Source organism: Gymnoscopelus microlampas (genome assembly GCF_963454915.1).
Source record: "Gymnoscopelus microlampas genome assembly, chromosome: 13".
Taxonomy (NCBI): Eukaryota; Metazoa; Chordata; class Actinopteri; order Myctophiformes; family Myctophidae; genus Gymnoscopelus; species Gymnoscopelus microlampas.
The window spans coordinates 28702252-28725517 of NC_139950.1; the positions used below are offsets into that span (position 1 = coordinate 28702252).

The following is a 23266-nucleotide window of genomic DNA, read 5'->3' on the forward strand; positions in this document are numbered from 1 at the left end:
CAAATCATGATGTCTTTTAGGGTTGTCAGGTAATGACATAACAAACGCATCCCTTTAAAACCCTTATGGTAAGTTACTTTTACCATGTAAGTTACCGTGTTGTTTTTATTGTGACTAGACCATACCCGGTCGACGCATCCGTGGGGGGATATGCGCACATGATCTGGCAACCCGGGAGGCAGTTCGTCCCATAGCTGGGCAGCCCCGTAACCATGGCGACAGTGTTTGACACAAAAACGCTAATAAGAAGCTGAGATTTGATGAAATTGAAAAACGGGCTTCACAGTTAAGTTCAGATGGTAATGGTCAATGGCTGTGTGCAAAATCAGAGCAATTGGTCCAGCCACTGAGGAGAACCGGGTAGCTTCACGTACTCACCTACTCAAGACGGTTACTAGAATTATAGTAGGACTAGAGTCGGGGCCCAGCGTGGGCGCGTGTATATTGGGGTACCGAAATCGAGTAAAACTGTCCAAAAGGAAATAAAAAATAAAAAAAATGTGGGGAAAATTTTTAATATTTATTTTTAACTTTAAAAAAAAAAAAAACAATTTGGGGAAAAATGTTAATATTTATTTTTAACTTGGTGGTCCGCGGACCCCCTGGTGGTCCGCCGACCCCCTGTGAGTGTTGGGACCCCCGGGGACCCCCCTGGAACATGGCGGACCCCTTCGGCTGTTTTTTTTTTTTCATGCACGGTTTGCTTGTTTCTGTCGCTTTTGAAAACCTGGCATGAACGTGGCAACCCGACTGACATCACTGACGTATCCTTGGTATTTGTACTTCCGGGTTGCATAATGATGACATCACTGTCGAGTCCTTTGGTGTCATGAACCTAGGCTGGTTTGTTTAGCAGATTTGCCAGCGTGCTATGGTGCTGTACTGTGGCCGTCGCCGTGTGTTTGTGTGTTTGGGGTGTGCATGGCACGTGAAGGACGGACATACTGTGATGGAGACATGAGTGAAGTGAAAGTAACGGCCTGGGTGGAACAAAGGAGGTACGTAAGAAGGGGGGGGGGGGTTGAAGCGAAGGAGCTGCATGTGTGTTGTTGTGGAGGAGATGGGCAGAGTTCAATGGCGGCCGCTCGTGTTGTTTCGGCTCTGTTCGGCTCAAGCCGGCGCCGTTCGGTGTCGGTGGTGCGCACGCTAAACGGTACGAAAGTGATTCACCTTCCGTTTTGTCCGTAATGTGGTGAGTGGAAGAAATTATGTTGCGACGTGGAAACTGTGAAGTGAGCAATGATAGGTGCCCTACGCCACCCGTAAATTGTGAAAGTCCGACGTGGCTACTGTGTTGGCGAGCTGTGCGGTGGTGCCGTTGTGTTTACTCGATTACAGAGCTGTGGCTATAGCGTCAGCGGCGCGCGGAAGTAACTTGTCGTTTATATAATTACATATGGATCTCCCCTGGGTCTGAAATAAAGATTGAAGCCTGTCAGTTGCAGGCTTTATTTATCACCATCACATGTAGTCCTTTATATAGCCTATACAGGATTAAGAATGACCCCTTTGATACTGCTTCAGAGGCGGTCCAGCAGTGATTGTCAGACTGATTGGCGGGCTATTGTATACCTATATGTCTCTACAGGTCACGCCTATTGTCCCTCCAGGTCCAAGGATCAAGATCCTCAAAGTCTGGACTCTGGTCCAGATCCAGGACGAACCAGACTCTGGGCAAATTATAGCAAATTATACTTTTCATAATATATTATCTGCATTATCAGCGGGCTGTGGTTGACATGTTGTTGGTCATTGAGCGTTTGCAATTTAGTACCCCTGACCTTGAGATTCTAGACTCTTCCTTTTTCCAGCCACTCTCATCTGGTCTCTGATGACAATATTTTCAAACACGTTTATCAGCTATGCAGCAAGACAAAATGCTTCTAAGTAATGGAAGATCATGATAAGAAATATCCTCCCACCAAACATCCCCCTTTGCTGTTAACAGATTTGACCATACCTGCCTTAAAGAGGATTTAATCAAGGGTTTATTTTAAAATAAACCCTTGATTCTGGATTCTTCAAATGAAATCTCCCCAAATTGCCTCCACAACGTCCTTGGTTCAATTCCTGAATCTCTGCCCTCATGTTCCTGTCTTTGTACTATCATATAGTATCTAAAAATACTGCAAAATGAAATAGGAAAAATTGTAAAACTCCAAAAACAGTCTGACTAATGTATTAAACTGTGAAAACAGAAAGAATTGAATGACACAGTCTGGCTTAACCTTAACGTGGGAGGTAATAGTAAGCCATCTTACAGGTAATGTACAGTAAATGTACAGAGTGCAAGGTGCTTGAACAAAAGAAAGAAAGAAAAAATGAATGAATATAGGCTGAAAAGGGTATTTAACAAAGACTCTTGCTTCAGAGAGACCTGAAGAGTTGTCCAGGTTGTGAAAGATTTTTTAAATAGTTATTTGCACATCGTCATGAAAGTCAGATATTGCAATACAATATTGTCGCAATTTGAATGAATGTTTTCAAGACTTTTCCTAGTTTTGAAAACAAGATCACTATTTTTGCTATTTGTCATACGATGAAGTATGTATTAATTTATAGGGCTTGAGTAGTTAAACACTACTGCTGGCACCTGCACTGCTTACCCCATCCATCCCCTCCGCAACTGTTTACATCAAATAAGAAATTCTGTGGAATTCAGTGCAATATTCAGCCTAACCTTGTATACAGATTGTGTAAATACACTACAGTCAGTGCAGTATTTGATCCCTTGATTCTTCTGTGAATAGTATACTCCCCCATGCACCCATTCAGGCACTTAAAGTAGCATGTACTGCACGTACAACTATTCATTATTTTCCATTTTAGATTGTGTTTTCATTTCTTATTTCTGCTTCCTTAAATGTAAGCATTTCAATAAAACTGCCTCTGACCCTTTTAACCCATTAAGATCTGAGTAGTTCTAAAAATAAAATAAAAAAGGACCCCCAAATTGATATATATGGCTGCGGATCCCCCCATCTCAAAATGATTATTGCCAGGGACCCCCAGAAGAGAAGACTTGATATTGATATATATTTTTTGATATTGATATTTTTCAAAAATGTTCAAAAATAGCAGCTGTACAAGCTCGAATGAGCTTGTACATCTTCTATTTTGGAGATGAGAGAGAAGAACAGTGTCAGGCCCGGCCAATACCTCAAAGACTGCTGAGTCATGTTACCATGGTTTTAGCATAGGTAGCAGTGTTCTGTTTGCGAGACCAGAGTGAACAAAAACAGATCTCTCTCTCTCTCTCTGTCTCTCTCTCTGTCACACGCACGCACACACGCCCGCACACACGCAAGCACGCACACTTTCTCACAAACTTGAGCACACAGTCTCCCACACAGGCACCACCACGCACGTACGCACGCACGCACGCAAGCACGCACGCATGCACACACGCACGCACACAAGCACGCACACACGCACGCACACACGCACGCACGCACGGACACGGACACGCACACACACACACACACACACACACGGACACACACGGACACACGGACACGGACACGGACACAAACATTCACACATGGTACCTGTGTGTCTTCTGGTTTATTTACTGTATACTCTTCTTTTTCTAATAACATTTATCCATGATAGCCATAGTGCATTTTAAAACCATTTGGAGTGCTCTTGTGGCTCAGTGATGATTTTGAACACTATGCACATCCTGCATCTCAAACACAAAATAACCCTACAGGACACAGCAAACTCACTATTGCTGCATTCAGGGGGGACACACTATTTTTGATAATGCTATATTGATAACGCTACATTGCAAACAACACATCCGTGTTGAAATTATAGAATATCAATCGCAGTACCGCAGTTTACAGTACAATGACAATTCTTTACTGCAGTGGTTCTCAAAGTGGGGTTCGGGGACCATCAGGGGTCCTTCAAGGGGTTCCAGGGGGTCCAGATGGTTAATATCACAATCATATTAACCACCATATTTTATACTTTGGCAATTCAAAAATAGCAGCTCTACAAGCTCATAGTGTGCCACTTCGTGACGCGCTATGAGCTTGTAGAGCTGCTATTTTTTTTTTACTATTTTTGAAAAATCTTGAACATTTTTGAATAATGTCGTATTTTTCTTGATATGCACTCGCTCTTCTGGGGTCCCTGGCACAAAACATTCTCAGATGGGTGTCCGTGGCCAAATACATGGCCCATTAATATAGGGGTCCTTGACCTGAAAAGGTTTAAGCTTTACTGGACTAAACACAAACAGTACTTGAAGCTGATGGTCTCGCTGTGCAGCCAGAGTCATTGACTCTGTGTAGCCTATGTTGAGTCAGTGCGTGCGGTCACGTCAGCCTCCCATCCATCTAAACAAGCCACAACACAGTCCACGTTCATAGCATGACCGCAAAAACTGGAACACGTTTCCCGCAAAATCAAACAGAATCGACATGATTATTTTTATCCGTCCGGTGTGAGTGCAACTTTAAAGCGACTCACTGTTGGACAAAAACAACAACAAATAATCAGGAATATGGACAGGCGTGGACAATAAACTATTGCAGAGTTTTGGGCTTTTGACAATTGGACAGCTATTAACTGTTGCAGCATTTAATCAACTTTGAGAGGTACTGTAACAACAGAGGGACCAATTCTTTTAGCTTCATTATTTATGTGCATCACTCTTTGCAAATTACAGTGGTGCACAAAGCATGCTGGTAGTTGGAGTAATACAGTCGAACACATTCCAGATTAACATGACTGAATGATAATGACTAAAACTTTTTTTTTTCGGGTCATAGGGCACCAATTTCAAATATTAATACACTTTCCCCTACACATAGTGTTAACTTTGAGTGACTGCAGCTTCTTCCAGTGGAGAAATCTCCCTCTAAAAGATGTTACACGGTGTGCAGGCATACACCGATTATGTTACCTAACCGATAGACCGTTTTAGTTTTTTAATTCTATGTATTTATGTTATTTATTCATTCATTCTTATAAATAACCCCCCCCCCCCACACACACACACACACACACACACACACACACACACACACACACACACACACACACACACACACACACACACACACACACACACACACAAGACCGATCCTCTTATAGATAGATGCCCTAACAACTGCATTGACGACAGGGTTATATTCAGAACAAAATTCAGGACTGAATACATAGGCCTGTGATCATACTGTATGTCTCACGAGTACTCAGATAAACCTTCATAAAAACACAATTGGCATCTTGACAAGACAGAGGAAGAGATACTGATCTAGTAAGTCTCAAATTGTGCAAAGGTTGAACTTCACACATTTACATGCAACCTTTCCCTCATATACATACAGGTTAATACACATACTGTACAAAAGTAACATGCATGCACATGCATGCACGGCACACACACACTTTTGCAGTTGTCACTGATGATGACTAAACAGTTGCAGGGTATGTACAAATGCGTCATTGTTGCAGGAATAATCACTTTATCTCTCATACTCGAGAAAAAACAAAAACAAAACAAGATCACCGTGTTCCGAGAAAAGAAAAAGAAATGATGACGCAGTCATATTAATACCAGGTTGCTCTCTCCAGCGTCCCCGCACAGAACCAAATGGACCCGTGGTCCTGTACCCTTTCGCTCGCGGAGTAACAAATCGCTGTTGGAGGCAGCGGTGTGTGTGTGTGTGTGTATGTACTGTATGAGGAGTCAAGTCAATAGTTTGTTTGGTGGCGACGACCACAATTTCTGGGCTATCATCCCATAGCATGGGAGGACGCCCGTCCTTTAACAGTATGGGGAAGTCTCGGGGAAGTCTCCCCATTGGCTTAAAGGATTGAAGGACAGCTAATGATGAAAAGGTCGCCAGAAAGTGTTTAGAAAGTGTTTAGTAGTTGATCAGTCTCTTCCTAGACCAGGCTGCAAGCAACGTGGTAAAAACAAAGTCAGAGCATACGGAACATGTACACTCATCTATCTTCATAAGATTTACTGCACTTATGACAGAAACTCTCTGCAATAGACAATTGGCAGTTTGGAAAATGAGTAACGGTAGATTTCTATCAAAGATAAGTGAGCATTAGCTGTAGGGACTAGGAGAGCTAGTGTGGCCCATCGGAGGGCTGGGACTAAAGTAGAGAGAGACCACACACTCGCTGCCTGCTCTGAAACTTATCCCCTCTGCTTCACTCATTCAACCAAGCAAATTGACAGTCACACTCACACTCAAACACCCTCATCTACTCTATCTCCTTGAAGTGTTGCGCCAAGACAAACAATCTGTTTCTCTGTCAATCTCTCCTCTCTCTCTCTCTCTGATCACAAGTTCTAACAAGGCCAAAATGAAGCCACTGTTGGCAGAATCAGATACTCTTGCCATATGCCATAAATACACTGCTTTTATCATCATATTGGATTTCTCCCTTTGCTTTATATACGGTTGATGAAAATTAAACATGCCTGATATTCTTTGAGAGACACACACACACACACACACACACACACACACACACACACAGGTATTTGGGGGCATGGCCAGGCCCGCCATTGTCTTGGAGGTGCAAACAACACAGGTATCAGTATCGAGGTTGTGAGACGGTGATGTATTTCCTGTCCTAGCACAGAACTAACCATAGAACAGCGATTTTTTTCCAAGATCCCGAGCAACAAAAAGGAGCCAAATCCATGCAAGAAGCACCTTTGTTTGCACCTGAAACACACTCACGTGACTTGATTCCTTTACCCTATTCGCATGTACTAGGGCGTGATGTACCGTAACTGTCACTGTAGCTAAAATAATAGCAGTGGATGTTATTAAAGTTGTAGAAGTTAAGCTGGTAAGAATTTGACCTACGGTATGGATTTTTACCAAACTGTCATATTGTGCTGACCGGTAGAGCATGTTTTTAGGGTCTGGGCAGCAATCAGGTAATCTCCCTTCCCATATTTGAAAATAAACAAAACTTGACACCCAGGTCCAGTCCTATGGCAAACTTCCTTGACTGGCATTGTGGGCCAGTAGTCATGATGGCACTACATCAACCATCTCGGATGGAGCATGAATTGGGGTTCATTAGAGCATTACAATCTCAGCTTTATTTCATATAGTGTGAAGCAATCTGCAGTTTGCCCTCGGTGTTTAAGGTTGTGAGTTAGAGGACTGGATGGGGCACAATAAACATGTTAATGCCTACTCAGGCAATGTGTTGTGTGCATAGACATCATAGAATAATCATATAATTACAAAACATTTGTACATTTTAAGAGGTTTTAAGTTTCAATTGGTCATGTGTACTTGATACTTACAGTACAGCAATTGATATCAGCTGAGGGTGTAGATGATTTGAGTAATGCAAGAGCTGTGGGCATCAACTAGGCTGATTTTGTACGTAGTTTGTTTTCCAGTTCAGGCTAAAAACTACAGCAGATTAAAAACATGGCAGGCTAGTAAGCAACACAGCTGCAGCTAATCAAATGAATAATGAGTGCATTAGATTTTCATACTGTATAGGGGCATCCAGCTTGCTAATGTGCAAGCATGATAGACCCATTATTCATTTGATTAGCTGCATCTGTGTTGCTTACATCACGGTGTACTATAAGGTCAGTGTTTTGCAGCCTGCCATGTTTTAGCTGTCGTTTTTAACCTCAGGTGGAAAACAAAATCAGCCTAGGGTTTCATTTAATTAGACATTTAAGTGAACGTTCAACTTTGCTAAAGGTTTCTTAATATACTTTTGCATGGTTATACCTTTTCTCATTAAATGTGTGTCTGGGGGGCTAGGTCAGTAGAGTGCTCCGCCCCCCTTTAAGTCACAAGGTTCTGGGATTGAGACCAGCCAGTGCCAGCACAGAGCATGAGAGACATCAACAAAGCTCTGCACATATATAGATCCTGTCCTCCTCCTCTCGCTATTTTCTATCTTTCTCCACTTCCTCCGTATTCCACTTCCACTTACAAATGCACCAGTTTTTTGTTTGTGGTGGACCGACAATAACACATGCCATCACTGTGTACTTGTGTAGGGACATGGTTCCTTTTCTAACAGTTGATAGAAAGGGCTTTAGAGACATGCCCGCAAACACTTTCGCCACATTGGAATGCCACTAAAGGTTTTGTATTTATTGCAGTTTGGTAGAATAAATGTTATTCAAATACCTCTGTCTGTACTATGTGAAATATGTCCTCGTAATAAATACATATGGTGAACTGTAATAATTGCCGTCCAGTCCCAACACCAGTGATTTACCCCTTCTATTGGAATTTTAAGAAAAAGGAATATACAGTGATACAAATCATGACTTCCTATTGCTCTGAAACGTGGCATCAAATCTGTTGTGTATGAAGTGAGGCACATCCATGTCCTAAATAATGTGTGGCCGTATGTGCTTGTCGGTTCTGAAACTCTTAGCATTGCTCTTGCTAACAGCAGCATACAGGCAGTAGCAAGGGCTACGAAGGTGAAATTATGGCTGCTATCTCAACACCATAGCATTAGTTTATATGCTGTGTGGATATTGCAGAGAAAGCTGACAGTATTCTACATGCCCATACAGGGCCTGGCAAGTCACCACTTACAATACTAGAACATTATACCGGCCCAGCCAGTCAAACTCTAACGAAAGAACACAGTCAAACTGGCACACACACACACACACACACACACACACACACACACACACACACACACACACACACACACACACACACACACACACACACACACACACACACACACACACACACACACACACACACACACACACACACACGTTTGGGCTGTTGCTGAACAAATGACTGTATGTACATCGTGTCTAAGAACAACTGCATGTCGCCAGAGTCAGAGAGTGGTGAGAAGATTAAAGGAGAGGAGGACAGGAGCAGAAGGGGAACAGACTCAGAGAGGAAGATAAAGGGCAATTTGAATGTGACAGACATCAACACAAAGAGGACACATCCATAAACAACACAGAGTGCGGGTGAGATTGGTTATAGGTTAAGTCAGGCTCTGAATCAGAGTTTCATTAAGCTGTCATTCTGAGAACCAAACTGACTACTTGGTGTAGTTTATCACCTTGGGCGTACATTAATAACCTAGGCACATTTTGAGTGTCAACCGTGGTTTGAAGAAACAATGCTTCAAATTCACTGACTTTTAAATGTTGCACTGACATGTGTCCTCTGTGCAAACTGTGTCTAGGGTTATCTAGCCACATTACATTGACACCTGGTATGAAAATCCATTGCCAAAATACACTGTGACTGTACCATGCAAAATGCCCATGGTCTGCTTGTCATCTCCACTCAAATTGTCATAAGAAAGATGGAATTTAAAGCAGTCATTGTGTTTCATGACTTCTTTCATCTGGCTAAAGGCTAATCAAATTGCATTGACTTAATTAACAATGTCATTATTCTCTTTAGGTTATTTGCATTTTTATGTGGATTCAATATTAAAGATTACAGCTACAAAAGCTATTTGTTTTGTGGTCAATTTACCCAAAAGCATTTCAGGCCTCTTCTGAGGATAGTTTTGGTGATTTCTCCAATGCATCTTAGGTGTATTTACATTGGGATGTTATGCGTCTTAACTCTGTTTACAGTCCAATCCTCCAACACCCATTGATGTCAGGTAGAAAGGGGGCCACCGCTATATTGTCTCCCTCACTGTTTCCTTACGGTAATTAAGTTTGGCTGTTGGCCCGTTTTGTTGTTGTTGTTGTTGTTGTTGTTGTTGTTGTTTTCAGCACTGTTCATTGGGACACACACAATGCTGTTTTGTAGATGGACTGTAGAAGACTTCTAGCTTCCATTAAAACAAGATATCTAGTAATGGCATGCCCAGCCCTGTCCAATCTTTAGCTATGGATAGTTAGTTAGCTAAGAAGCTAGGTATGCAGTTTATAATGACCCCGCTCTGTATTAAACATGAATACAGATATAATTTAAATTCTATTCTATTAGACAACTACCTGGCAATTCCCCTGCAGTCCCTCTCAGGTCTCGGAAATGATAATACTACTGTAAATTCTTGTATTGTATTTCTGAATGCTATATGGATTAAATGTGTTGTGATTGTGATTGCTCTAACCTTGTGTTTATCGTGTTTTCGGTCTTGGTAGCAATGACTTTTTGCATACTGCATTATTGTATGTACACTTTTGCATACTAACTGCATTGTGCATTATTGGCATCGAGCCTTCATACTACCGAGTATGAATTAGGCAGTAGTTGTAGGTATCAAAATGTGGTACTGAACGACAAGGTATTTTTCGGTGCAGTAATAAAGGTAGCGAATTTCGGTACCCAACCCTAGCTGAGATTGGTCTACTTTTGAGGGGACATGAGCAAGACCTTGGTCTACAGCAGAATTATTGACATGCTCTGCTCGCTCTGCATGCTGATGCTTTCGTAAATACTTGAGGTTATACACAGGTAGCAATATGGACACAATCAAATCGAAGATCATAATAGTTTTGACCAAATACCTCAATATCGATATTGAAACGACATTGTGGGGATAACTATTGGTGCTTTCACAAAGTACACAGTAATGCCTATATAATAACTAAGAGGGAAAAGGCTAATAATAGAACAGCTAGAACAGACAGGTATTTTAAGTTCAGAAAATTCCATCACTTAACTGTAATGCAGCCTTTAAAAAACAGGAAAATAAAACACTTATGCCATATCATATTACGACATCCAAAACCATAAAACAATCTAGTCTGATATTACAATATCTATAATAATATTGATATAAAACCCAGACCCACTTAAAGAATTTGCAATTAATCTCCTTTGCAGACTGTGTTTGAATGGCTCACTGAAGACAAAACCTTGACTGCCTGACAGAAGCACCTGAGTTTCCTTTTTATCTTTAAGTTTCATCCCAAATCAATGGTCAAGAATAGAATACACATAAACAAAACTTGCAAAACAATCAAAGCCCAGACATGCCTGTCTTTGCTACCATAACAAGCCCAAGAATATCCCACAGTAAAGTCTTGACAGATTTATGGCAAGGGGAACACATTGGGAGCTGCCCTTTCTTTTCTCATACTCTCTTCCTCATCCCATCTTCTCCCTAAAGCCTTCAGCATGGTTATTCACTACTAGGTATTTCACATGACCACATGACAGACAAATGTTGTGGAAATCAGCTGTTTTCATTAAAGCATCAAACCAACTTCGAGATGTTTCTGTAGTATAAACCCAGGTGGTAGTAAGATACATGCAATAGTCAGTCATTGATGGATTTTGAGTTCAAAATAATTAACACAAATTCAAGCAAATCACTCCTAAGATTTGTAATTTGCCAAATCTAGGTTTTTTAACTGTTAACCGACCAATCTCAGTTGTTAAACAGATCATTTCAAATAATTTGGCATTTAGATTTAGGCATTATAACATTATAGATATTAGGTATTATGGTATTTTCCACTAAACTAAATGTTTCAGATAATATAATATCTATAGCTATAATATCTGATATCAGTCTTCTGTGTAGGTCAGAAATGAACTGAATTTTCAAGTGCCAAACACACTGACACCAGCTGCTGAAGCTGGTGCTCATGGCATGATGATGCTAAGGCAGTGGCTCCCCAAATGTGGCACGAGACAAATCAAGGTGTTCCTTGGGATGTTGTTACAATCACACAGATTGATGTCATAACATTACGAAAATGCACAGGTCCTACTACACCCCCCCCCCCCCCCATCCGAAACTGGTTTTCAGCTATGCTACCTTCCAACCAGCTGCTATGTGGAGGCCTTAGCAATTAATCTTTTCTCTCACTCAGTCTTATGCTCTCTTTTTCTATCGTTAATGGACCTGATGGCCTCATCAATAATTTATTCATAGTGTCTACTTCAGCTGCTTCAGGTAGCGAAGACATGAGCTGCTTCCTTGTGTGTGTGTGTGTGTGTGTGTGTGTGTGTGTGTGTGTGTGTGTGTGTGTGTGTGTGTGTGTGTGTGTGTGTGTGTGTGTGTGTGTGTGTGTGTGTGTGTGTGTGTGTCAGTCAACAGGTGAAAGCAGATGTGAAGAAGTCACAGAATAGTCAACAGAAAAATAATTATCATTATCTTATCTCTTACGGTACATAATTCATGAATTATATCTCAACCATTTCTGGCTATACATTATTAAGAGATAGGCTAGTTATAGTTCCATACTCTAAGTATGTAGCTACAGTAGGCTAAATGCTATTGTTTATCGGCAGCACAATTGACACGCAGTAGCGGAATCAGTACGCTAAAGGGATAAAAAGGTGGGCCTAATGAAAAGAAACAACCAATAGGAGCTACTGTACGTATTTCTCCTTACATTGCCATGCTTAGAGGCCTGTGCTCTCTCCCTATAGTGGGGCTAAGAAAGTGGTGTCAGCAAAGCCCTATGCACCTGTACGCTATATAGAAACACAAATCAGTGCATATCCTGAGAACCTATAGGGCCCTGGTGGCTATTGTCCAGACCAGCGGTTTTGCTGTCTGGGAGTGATCTAAACTTTCCCCAAAGAGCTTATAATGCCAATTCTAAAGGACCATAATGTTTGTCTGGCATGATTAGCCCACTGACTATGACTCATGGTATAATTGAGGCTACTGCTGACCATTTTCCAAATCATATCCTACAGTATTTTGATTTTTGAGGAAGTCATTTGATTGATTTGAGTAGGGGATGAACATCCACTTGCATAGATTCAAAACTTGTGCTGTGTGTGTGTGTACGTATGTGTGCGACAATATCAAAGCCAGGGAGGCCCAGCCAGAGAATGGAGGTACCAACCAGGTCTTCAGTCACACCCTCTGCACCCCCTAGATTTACGCCACTGCCACCATGCATGTACAATATATACTACAATACATGGATCCATACTATTACTGCATGGTGCATTAGACAACTAGCTCAGTGGCCTTGTCACTGTGGTTAGAGTGCCTGCCCTCAGTGCCCTGACATTGGGAGGTCTGGGTTTGATTCCCCAGCCAGGTCATACAGTTGGTACTCAGCATCAAGGGTTGGATAGTGGGTAAGTCCCTGCAACATACTAGCGACATGTCCTGAGGGTCTACTTGTACATCAGGGCTAGGGGATGTACTACACTTGTGCATCAAGCCACCTCACACAACAGGAGATAGGCTCTCTATGGCTTTACTTAAAAGTCCATTGGTGTACACTCGCTATTCAGGTAAAATATCCCACATTATCATTTGATTTTATGTTTTCAAGTGCTGCATATGCATCAATTGAAATGTGCAGCTTTCATGACCAAGTGGTGCTGGAAGTGGAGGCTTGAGCCAGGCACAGGCTGTCTGCAGCACATCGGCTGCAGACAGTACTTTACTTTTACAGTACTTTCTGTATACTCATACTGTATGTGATTGTGCAAGTGTGGACAAGCACATTCTTGCACACTATTCCCCTTTATTTCCTGTTTACTATCTTCCCTCTCTCTGCCTAACATCCCCTCATAAGCCCTCTCCAAATGTTATGCTTTTGTTTCTAAATGGCTATATCAGTGTGCAATGTGCGTGTGTGTGTGTGTGTGTGTGTGTGTGTGTGTGTGTGTGTGTGTGTGTGTGTGTGTGTGTGTGTGTGTGTGTGTGTGTGTGTGTGTGTGTGTGTGTGTGTGTATCTACCAGGTCTAAATGGAACAGAGTAGAACCGAATTGTGGTGGGCGTGTATAGTGACAGTCCTGTGATATAGTGACATGTAATTTACAATTAGGGGTCTTCAAAAGGGGGGTCCAGACCAGGAACCCTAGGGGGTCCTCAGATCTACTATAGGGGGTCCGCCAAATATTTGTGCATTAATCACTTGAACCCTAGCATCCCTATTCTGAGGGGAACATTAGCCAACAATAGCAAATCTATAAGCGCCCAACGCCTTGCAAGCTTGTAGAATGGCTATTTTCAGCAATGAGGTTTGTTGTAGGGGGGAAAATAGCAAATCAAGTACTAAGTAATAAGTATTGAAGGTTTGAGTGGTTAAAAATGTCTGAAATAAGAAAATATGACAGGTTTAATCTGCAACACAATTGTAAACAATGTAGTGGGGGGGGGGGCTTTATCTCTCTCCCAGCTGAAACACGTTGAAGACCCAGTGATTGACATCATTATTACCACTGCTCACCCAGTCTTCGTAGTGCTTGCTGCCATTGTGCAGGATGTCCTCGAACTGGATGATGCAGTTGGCCACGAAGTCGTCGTATCCGATGGGCGCGTCGTGGAACACGGACAGCTCGATCCTCCTGCCGTCGTAGACCTCCGTGGTGAACTCGTCGTTCCACGCGGGGCTGTGGGTCTTCTGCTTAGTGGACGTCTGTCCCACGCGGGAGTCGTCCACGTTCAGCGCGATGTACGTGTCCAGCAGGAAGGTCTGCGTCTTCGGACCGACGGCATGTCGCAGGGACCAGGCCGTGGGCTTCAGGTCCAACGCCTCGCAGATCTTGATCTTCAGCAGCCCGTTGAACACCACCATGGCGCTGATGGTGTTGATGATGCGGACACAGCTGTCCAGATGCTGGTGGAAACCCCTTCCAGTTTAATAGAATGGACACGATGCGGTCCTTAGCTCAGTCACACACAGCAACCAATTAGAAATGTAACGGTCCAGAGACTCCAGACTCCAGACAGGCAATGCTTTTATGGCCTTGTCTCGTCTAACGTCACGCTGGTCTAATAATTTAAAGTCATATTTCTATACACAGACTGACAACGAACACACAACACGAAATAAACAATAAATGATAACCAGCCCTGTAAGCCTTGGTTTGGATGTTAGTGCATCAAAACAAACAGGACATGCAGTCATCAGTCAACAATAGCAACAGCTTGTCAAAACCATACGCACAAATATAGACGTTTAAAGCCCAAAACGAAATCGGTGTGTCATGGTTTGTTTGTTTTTGACCCCGAAGCAGAAAAACAACTCCGTTAGTTATAGGGCTCTGTCTGTCTGTCTGTCTGTCTGTCTGTCTGTCTCTCAGTGTTCTGCACCGCTGGGTGGGACAGACAGAGTGGGAGGCTCCGCTCCGCCGCGCCGCATTCGGGATGTTTCTGCAAAGTATCCGCCGCCCTGCGCATGAAGAGCGGCTCGAACAACGACTCGCCTCCCGCCGCAGATCCTAGGCTGGAGGTCCTGGGTTAATGTTAATGTTCCTCCTCCGCCTTGTTTCATCCACTGTAGTGTTGTTGATCTTTACTTCCTGTGGTGGTGGACCCTACCTCTCTGCCTGCCTCCCCCAACACACACTCACACACAGAGTCAGACTCTCTCTCTCTCTCTCTCTCTCTCTCTCTCTCTCTCTCTCTCTCTCTCTCTCTCTCTCTCTCTCTGTGTGTATGTCTCTCTCTCTTTGTTTTTGTATCTCTTTCTCTCTCTCTCTGTATGTCTCTCTCTCTATATCTATTTTTCTCTCTCTCTCTCTCTCTCTCTCTCTCTCTCTCTCTCTCTCTCTATCGTTCTCTCTCTCTCTCTCTCTCTCTCTCTCTCTCTCTCTCTCTCTCTCTCTCTCTCTCTCTCTCTCTCTCTCTCTCCCCTCTCTCTCGCTGTCTCTCTTGGTGCAGGAAATGCGCAAAACACGTCAGTTTAGTGGGAGCCTCAGCCTGCTGCTTCCAGCTTGTGACAGACGGACGAGTTGGATGCAGCCCAGATGGGGAACGGCAGGCAGGGTACACTACACACTGTACACACTACACTACACAGCTATAAACATAGGCTACTGTATATATCACAGAAAGCTGGAGATGCAGACATTTAAATTCCGGAGTAAATTAACACTGCGGATTTGCGCGCGCACGCACGCACGCACGCACGCACGCACACACACACACACACACACACACACACACACACACACACACACACACACACACACACACACACACACACACACACACACACACACACACCTCTTTCTCTCTATCCCAGGCAGGCTGCAGCTAAATTAACATTTCAAACCCCTCAGGCAGGCTCTCATCTATACAGATGTGCTAATATATTTGGTTTGAAGTGATTCATAAGCACATGTACAGCTTCCTCGAAACTGACTGTGAGAAGAGAATGATTTGAGAAAAGTTAATTCAGCCTGTCTAGCCTAACAAATGTTCCTTGTTTCTCTTACTGGCTCATTTGTGGATTGCTCATTAAGACTGTCTTAAAGTTAGGTTAAGTCATATATTCTGGGGTTTATTCAGTGGGTGTATTGAATAACAGGTTGTCTCCCTGTCTCTCCAGCCCTTTAATAAACAGAAAATACATTTTCAGGTAAAGACTGCCAATTTCAGCCAGTCAGGAGACAATTTATCAGCTTCAATTTGATAGTGTTCCAGTTCCAATTTGGCCTGCTCATTTATTTGTGTACATATTACTTTTTTACTTCAATTGCTGCCATCCTGTATCTTGTATGATGTAAGATTGTACATATTTAACTCATCTTATTTAAGATGTAAGTATTTACATTGTAAATACATGTATTTTCTGCTTACTAACGAGCTGGGGAGACTATAAGAGACCCCTGTTACTGAACAAACACTGTATAGCAATGATTAGGCCTACTAATATGGAGCTATTTGCACTTATTTTACGAAAAATATATATCACTCACGACTCATCCTACCTTTAATTGCCCCTAATTTAAAATACAAAGAATAGAAGAGAAGACACATACATGCAGCTCTAGTAGGCTACCCCACTTTCAATTCTTGACACTCACTGCACCCTAGTGGTGATTAATCTGAACTTCAAGTTGTCTTGGCAGTCAGCCACTACAGTAACGTGAGCCACCGGCCGCGAACCTAGGTAAAGTGAGCCCCCATGCGAAGTTTGTTGCGCATTAACTTCTTGTCAGCTCCGTTCCGTCAGCAACTATAGGACTTCCGGTTTTGGAGCTAGCAACTATAAGGTTTCCGGTTGCCTTCAAAATAAGATCACGAATGTGTAATGTTTTTTAAAAGACACAAATGTATTTTAAAAATACATTTATGATGTATGTCTTTTAAATGGCGCATACTAGAACACTTCTAATTGCCAATTTTATTTTTATAGACACAAATGTATTTTAAAAATACATTTACTTTAACTGGATATTCATTTGTGTTTGTTACATATGTATTGTTTTTGAACTGTTTGTCCATTATTGTAATAATGCTGCCTCTAGGCCAGGTCACTCTTGGAAAATTATCATGATATAATATTGTTTATTGCAGAAGCAAATAAACAGTGATAAAAGTAACAACAAAATATGCTACAAATAATAATAGTAGATCAGTGCAGGTGCGATTTAAAAAAATAAAGCAAGGGGGGTTTATAAAGTTGATCTGACCTATTTAAAAACTAACTGTGTGTGTGTGTGTGTGTGTGTGCGTGTGCGTGTGCGTGTGCGTGTGTGTGTGTTCGTGAGAACTGTTCCCTGAACTTGATAGAAAATTGATACAGACCAGTAGGACAGAATGTTGGTGAAAATTGAGAGATAATTTGTAAAAAAAAAAACTGCCAGGCCGTCCAATGCGGCCAGATGTAAGAAAAGAAAGTGCCGTTTTCAGACAACAGTGGACATACGCACACGTGCGGGGACACCTCCCCTACAACGCCACACTCTCGGATATGCCCGAGAGGTGTAAAAAAAAGTGTGGCGGACTGTCCAGTGAGGTCAGAGGTCAGAAAAGTGCCGTTTTCAGACAAAAATGGACACTGGACAGGCGCCGGCGGACACTGCCGACACTTCTGACATACGCACGCGTGCGGGAACACCTCCCCTACAACGCCACACTCTCGGATAAGCCCGAGAGGTGTAAAAAAAAGTGTGGCGGACCGTCCAGTGGGGTCAGAGGTCAGAAAAGTGCCGTTCTCAGACAAAAGTGGACACTGGACAGGCGCCGGCGGACACTGCCGACACTTCTGACATACGCACACGTGCGGGGACACCTCCCCTACAACGCCACACTCTCCGCTAAGCGGGAGAGGTGTAAAACAAAGTGTGGCGGACCGTCCAGTGAGATCAGAGGTCAGAAAAGTGCCGTTTTCAGACAAAAGTGGACACTGGACAGGCGCCGGCGGACACTGCCGACACTTCTGACATACGCACGCGTGTGGGGACACCTCCCCTACAACGCCACACTCCCCGCTAAGCCAAACAGGTGTATTTTGAAAAGTGGCGGGCCGTCCAGTGAGGTCAGGGGTCAGAAAAAGGCCATTTTCAGTGCATAGCCTTTACAAATTGGACGCTGGACACGAGACAGCTATTTGCCGTGGCACTTGTGACATACACACAAGGTTTATCATACCTGCCATTCCATCTGTACTTTAATTTTATTTGTGTTATCTATATTTTTATTTCTACTTCATTACATCAGTATTGTTACTTGTTACTGATGTATTTTGTTTGGTTGTGTTAGCACAGTCTCTGTAGAAACAGGTCTCAACATTTCACTGCTACTTGAGTAAGTGACAAATAAATCCCTCTTGATTCTTGTTCAGATTAGTTCCAGGGTTCTCTTTGAAAATGTCTCACATTTTGAAATTACTCTACATCCATTGCCTGATATTAAGCTGGTAGGTACACATGATGTAATAGACATGCCACTAAAAGTATGCACTTAAAAGTTTATTTTCATTCATTATTTATATTCTTTATAATTGTGAATGTTAAAAATTGTGGGGTTCTGCTATAGTCACTTACAAAACGTATACTCTTATTTCAACGTGAAATGATAGTGTTGTATAATGGAGTCAAACTGGGTTTGTGTCAAATATACTGCAGTTCTCACATTAGTTTATATATAGTAGGCCTAATACCTATCACCGTCCTTTGATTTTATTTGACTCTTAGTGAGAAAGACTGTTACTTGAGTCAGCGTTTAATAGCCTACAGCCAGCAATTGTTTCTAATTATGACAAGCACAATAACACAAATAATAATAATACTCCTGTGTGCGAGTCTGTTGAGAAGAAAATAACTCCAGAAGAGAGTGGCAGATTTTCCAGTGTCCACTTTTGTCTGAGAACGGCACTTTTCTGACCTCTGACCTCACTGGACGGTCCGCCACACTTTCTTTTACACCTCTCCCACTTAGCGGAGAATGTGGCGTTGTAGGGGAGGTGTCCCCGCACGCGTGCGTGTGTCAGAAGTGTCGGCAGTGTCCGCCGGCGCCTGTCCAGTGTCCACTTTTGTCTGAGAACGGCACTTTTCTGACCTTTTCTGACCATTTATCCATTTAGATAAATTATTAATGTTTAAAAAAACGTTTTTGTTACACAGAAACATAATATGTTTTGTAGCTTCGTTTAAATGCTTAATTTGTAGTTTTAATGTGCAAATTAACCGTTTTTCTACTTTATTTTTATTTTTAGAGGGTACTCTTATTCTGAAGAGATCGTCCACCGGAAGTCTTATAGTTGCTCCGTTATAGTTGCTGACGGAACACAGCTATCACTAGCTGGGTACTTGTTGCTACCCTACTCGCTAGCTGGGGACATTTTGCATCACTCATATTAACATTTTTACCAACGTGAACACCATGCAATATGGAAGTAGCCTACTCTTTCAATCACCTGTTGCAGACAGTGGTGAGTTTTCTGCATGTTCTCTCTCTCTCTCTTTCTCCCTTTGTCTGTCTCTAGTGTGTTTACTTTGACCCCCTCCCTCACACCTGTTGTGTTATGATAATGACCCTCAAGGTTTCAGCCTCCAGGAAGAAACTCAAAATAGTCAGAGTAGACACAATTCCCCATAAAAACACCAGCAGGGGGCTTAATGAAGTTCTATCAACCTCATAGACACATGAAAAACAGAAAAGATGTAAAACCATGGCACCAGCTCTTTAAGCTCGAAACATCCCATGCAGTCTATAAGCTAATTGGGCCCGATTCACTAAGCTGTTTACAGACATATTTTGAGTGTAAACAGCCTTATGGTCTTAAATGGGGGCGTGGAGCAATGCAAATGATCTTGCACATGAACGTGCCTCTGATCTTCAGGACAAAAATGAGGAACAACCAGTGGCGTTCCCAGAAATTACATTTAGGGCAGGCGACATTTTTTTCTCTACCTGGGGTAGAGGGGGTGGATTATCAAATGGGGTCTCTCAGTCCTGTGGTCCAAGAGCTCAGGGTCCCCTAAGCCAGAGGCTTTTTGTCGTGGTTATTAAATTAACATTTCTTGTCAAAGGGCTTAGTCATTCATGTCAATAGCATGGTTACAAAAGTGTGACTGAAAACTGAAGGAATTGCCCTAAACATTCACTTTAAAGATGTCACAAGAAGCAAACCATCATGATATAAATTAAGTGAGTGTTTAAAGGGACAGTTCACCCCCAAAATGACTTTTTTCTACAGTCACCCCATGGAGACTTGAATTCATGGATATTTTTTTGTTTTTGTCGCATTCTTAAGCCAATAATTTGATGACCGGCAGCGGTTCCTGTAGGAGACACAAAGAATCTCCTTTGTGTCTCCTACCGGAACCACTGCCTACCGGTTCGCTGGTCATCAAATTATTGGCTTAGGAATGTGACAAAAACAAAAAAATATCCATGAATTCAAGTCTCCATGGGGTGACTAATCCATAGAAAATTTTTTTTTGGGGGGGGGGTGAACTATTCATTTAATTAAGCTTAAGCCTGATTAATACTTGTACAGTGTCGTGACATGTTGAAAATAGCTGATCTACAAGCTCGCAAAGCATCACATGCACAACGCATTGTGTGCTTATAGATCAGCTATTTTTGACACACAACACCATCTTAGCATAAATTACGCTTTTGTTAATATGCTTAGCTATTAATTGTGTGTGCATTGTTGATCCTGTTGACATACAGGTAAATGTGGTTATTGTGGGCTTCAGAGATCGCCTCCACTCCCCACAGAGTGATTTTGCCTCCACCAGCGACAGCCATGGCCGGCAGAGAGAGAGGTAGAGACTTTTGAAGCATCTTGAATGCAGGCCATGTATTTGAATGAAATGATACAAAATAGATAGTAAGCATTCCTTAATGATGAGTACTAGTACTTCCTATAAAAACATTTATGGAGGTGTAGTTGAACATTTAATTTCCTTTTAAAGATCAGCTGAAATGGAAAAATATGTGATATAATTTAGTAAACAAAGCTGCCAAAGAATTCAACAAATTCAACACAAGATTTAAAAAAAAATGAAAAGAAAAGGAAAATAGAAGCTCTACAAGATAACAACACATCATGAGAGCTTGTAGACTGGCTGTTTGCTATTTGTCGTACAACAAAGTATGGCTTAGTTGGATCGAGCTAGAGCCTTGCAGGACTGGCTTGGGCCACGTACTGTGCATTATCTCTGCATAACTCGCTCTAATCATCTGCTGTACACATGGGGCAGGAACAATATGTCTCTCTTCTCTAAACGTCTAACACGTCTAATCATTTCTTTCTGTCTTCATTTACTGTCTGATATTCACATGGTTGTGGACGACAGGAATCAATCATAGCCTTAGTAGAGTTTAGGCCGGGTGATGGCGAAGTTCTACCTCCCTCTGTTCTGTCACCTAGTCCTACATCTGATGGTCACTGGCAATGGTAGCTCCGACGGAACCTCTCCCTCCGCTGTATAGCTCCGAGATGAGGTTCCTCGTTAGTTACTGCCGTCTGTTTTCGAAATGGTCGCACGTCGTCCACTTTACATGTTTCTTACCCCTTTTTGCACATCGTATCCAAAAAGTAAAGCATTTCCGCCACTCTCTCAGATGTTTGAAGTTTTAACGCGCCATAAAAGCCATCCAACGGGTTGAAGAAAGTATTTAATTTGCCTCGGTTTTCATCCGGTTACATGGTTTTTAAGACATTGCGCAAGAGTTGCGCCCGTAGAGATAACATTACTGGTTACCCTACTGGTCAAATGTTGAATTGCATCTTCTAATGCAAAATATTATGGAACCGGATGAAAACCGAGGCAAATTAAATACTTTCTTCAACCCGTTGGATAGCTTTTATGGCGCGTTAAAACTTCAAACACCTGAGAGAGTGGCGGAAATGCTTTACTTTTTGGATACGATGTGCAGAAAGGGGTAAGAAACATGTAAAGTGGACGACGTGCGACCATTTCGAAAACAGACGGCAGTAACTAACGAGGGACCTCATCTCGGAGCTATACAGCGTACAGCGGAGGGAGAGGTTCCGTAGGGGCTATGGCAATGGCAGCTGCCGAGCAACCATATCGCAACCATGACCAAGGTCACAGCAGGACTCCTAAAGGAAAACAGCAGTTGGTGAAATAAAAAAACTTGTAGAACAGCTACAAAAATGAAAGGCAACTTTTAGTAACCGTAGTAACTTTTTTTAATATTGATAAAACCATGATGATTGTATTTTATCTGAAATTTTATTGAAACAATTTGGTAAACAATGTTGGTCATGTACCTATGGCTAAGTGGAGAGAAAAGAAGGGGAGAATATATTGTTTTTATTGTGGTGATGTCATGATGATTCAGTCTATAGTCTCTATAGAGATATTTAAGCAGTTTTTCCTTATAATCTTCTAAACAGCAGATGGCGCCAAAACATAACACATATAGGCCAAATCAATGTCCACAAAGAACGGGTTGGCAATAATGTAATCCGTATTGAGCTTTTTTATTTTATTGGTTGCCTTAAAAAGCTTTTCTGTACCTTCTTATATGCCTTTCATGCTGAATACTGCTATGGAAAAACCCAATAAACAAAGTTTAAAAAAAAAAAAGAACGGGTTGGCAAAATTAAGAAGGTTGGGATTCTTTTAATGCTTTTTAGTGACTCCTGATTTTGGCAGTTTTGTTTGCCAGTGGCTCACCTGCCTACCTTCTTACAAATACAATCCCAAATAACAAATTTGGTCACAACTATAGTTGTAGCTAAACTATAATCTTCTGAAAAAAATAAACATTTCAACATAACATATAATGACAAATATTGTCTATTTACTTTGTATGTTCTTGAGTAGAAAATTGCAATGATTGCAATGTTAACTTCAGCATGCCTGTATCCCTGGAACTATATCATCATCCCCCCCTCCCCCCCTCTCTCACACAGACACACACACACACACACACACACACACACACACACACACACACACACACACACACACACACACACACACACACACACACACACACACACACACACACACACACACACACACACACACACACACACACACACACACACACACACTGCATTGATGTTTCTGCACCATCATATATATTATGTACATAACACAGTAATATTTTAATAACTTTTGTTGCTGCATGCCTGCTGCTTGT

The 23266-nt window shown here is 42.1% G+C and overlaps 1 protein-coding gene across 2 annotated transcripts in view; it reads right to left on the reverse strand.

The window, feature by feature from the left end:
• Nucleotides 1-15321, reverse strand: part of LOC311058034 (protein kinase C epsilon type-like) — a 98112-nt gene extending 82791 nt beyond the window's left edge. For both annotated transcript variants that reach the window (XR_014602022.1, XM_084075309.1), the window contains exon 1: nt 14130-15321. Coding sequence is in view for 1 of the 2 variants with exons in the window: in XM_084075309.1 (XP_083931435.1) it covers nt 14130-14477 (348 nt within the window). In the remaining variant the exon portion in view is untranslated. The remainder of the gene's footprint in view (nt 1-14129) is intronic.
• Between the last annotated feature and the right edge of the window lie 7945 nt (nt 15322-23266).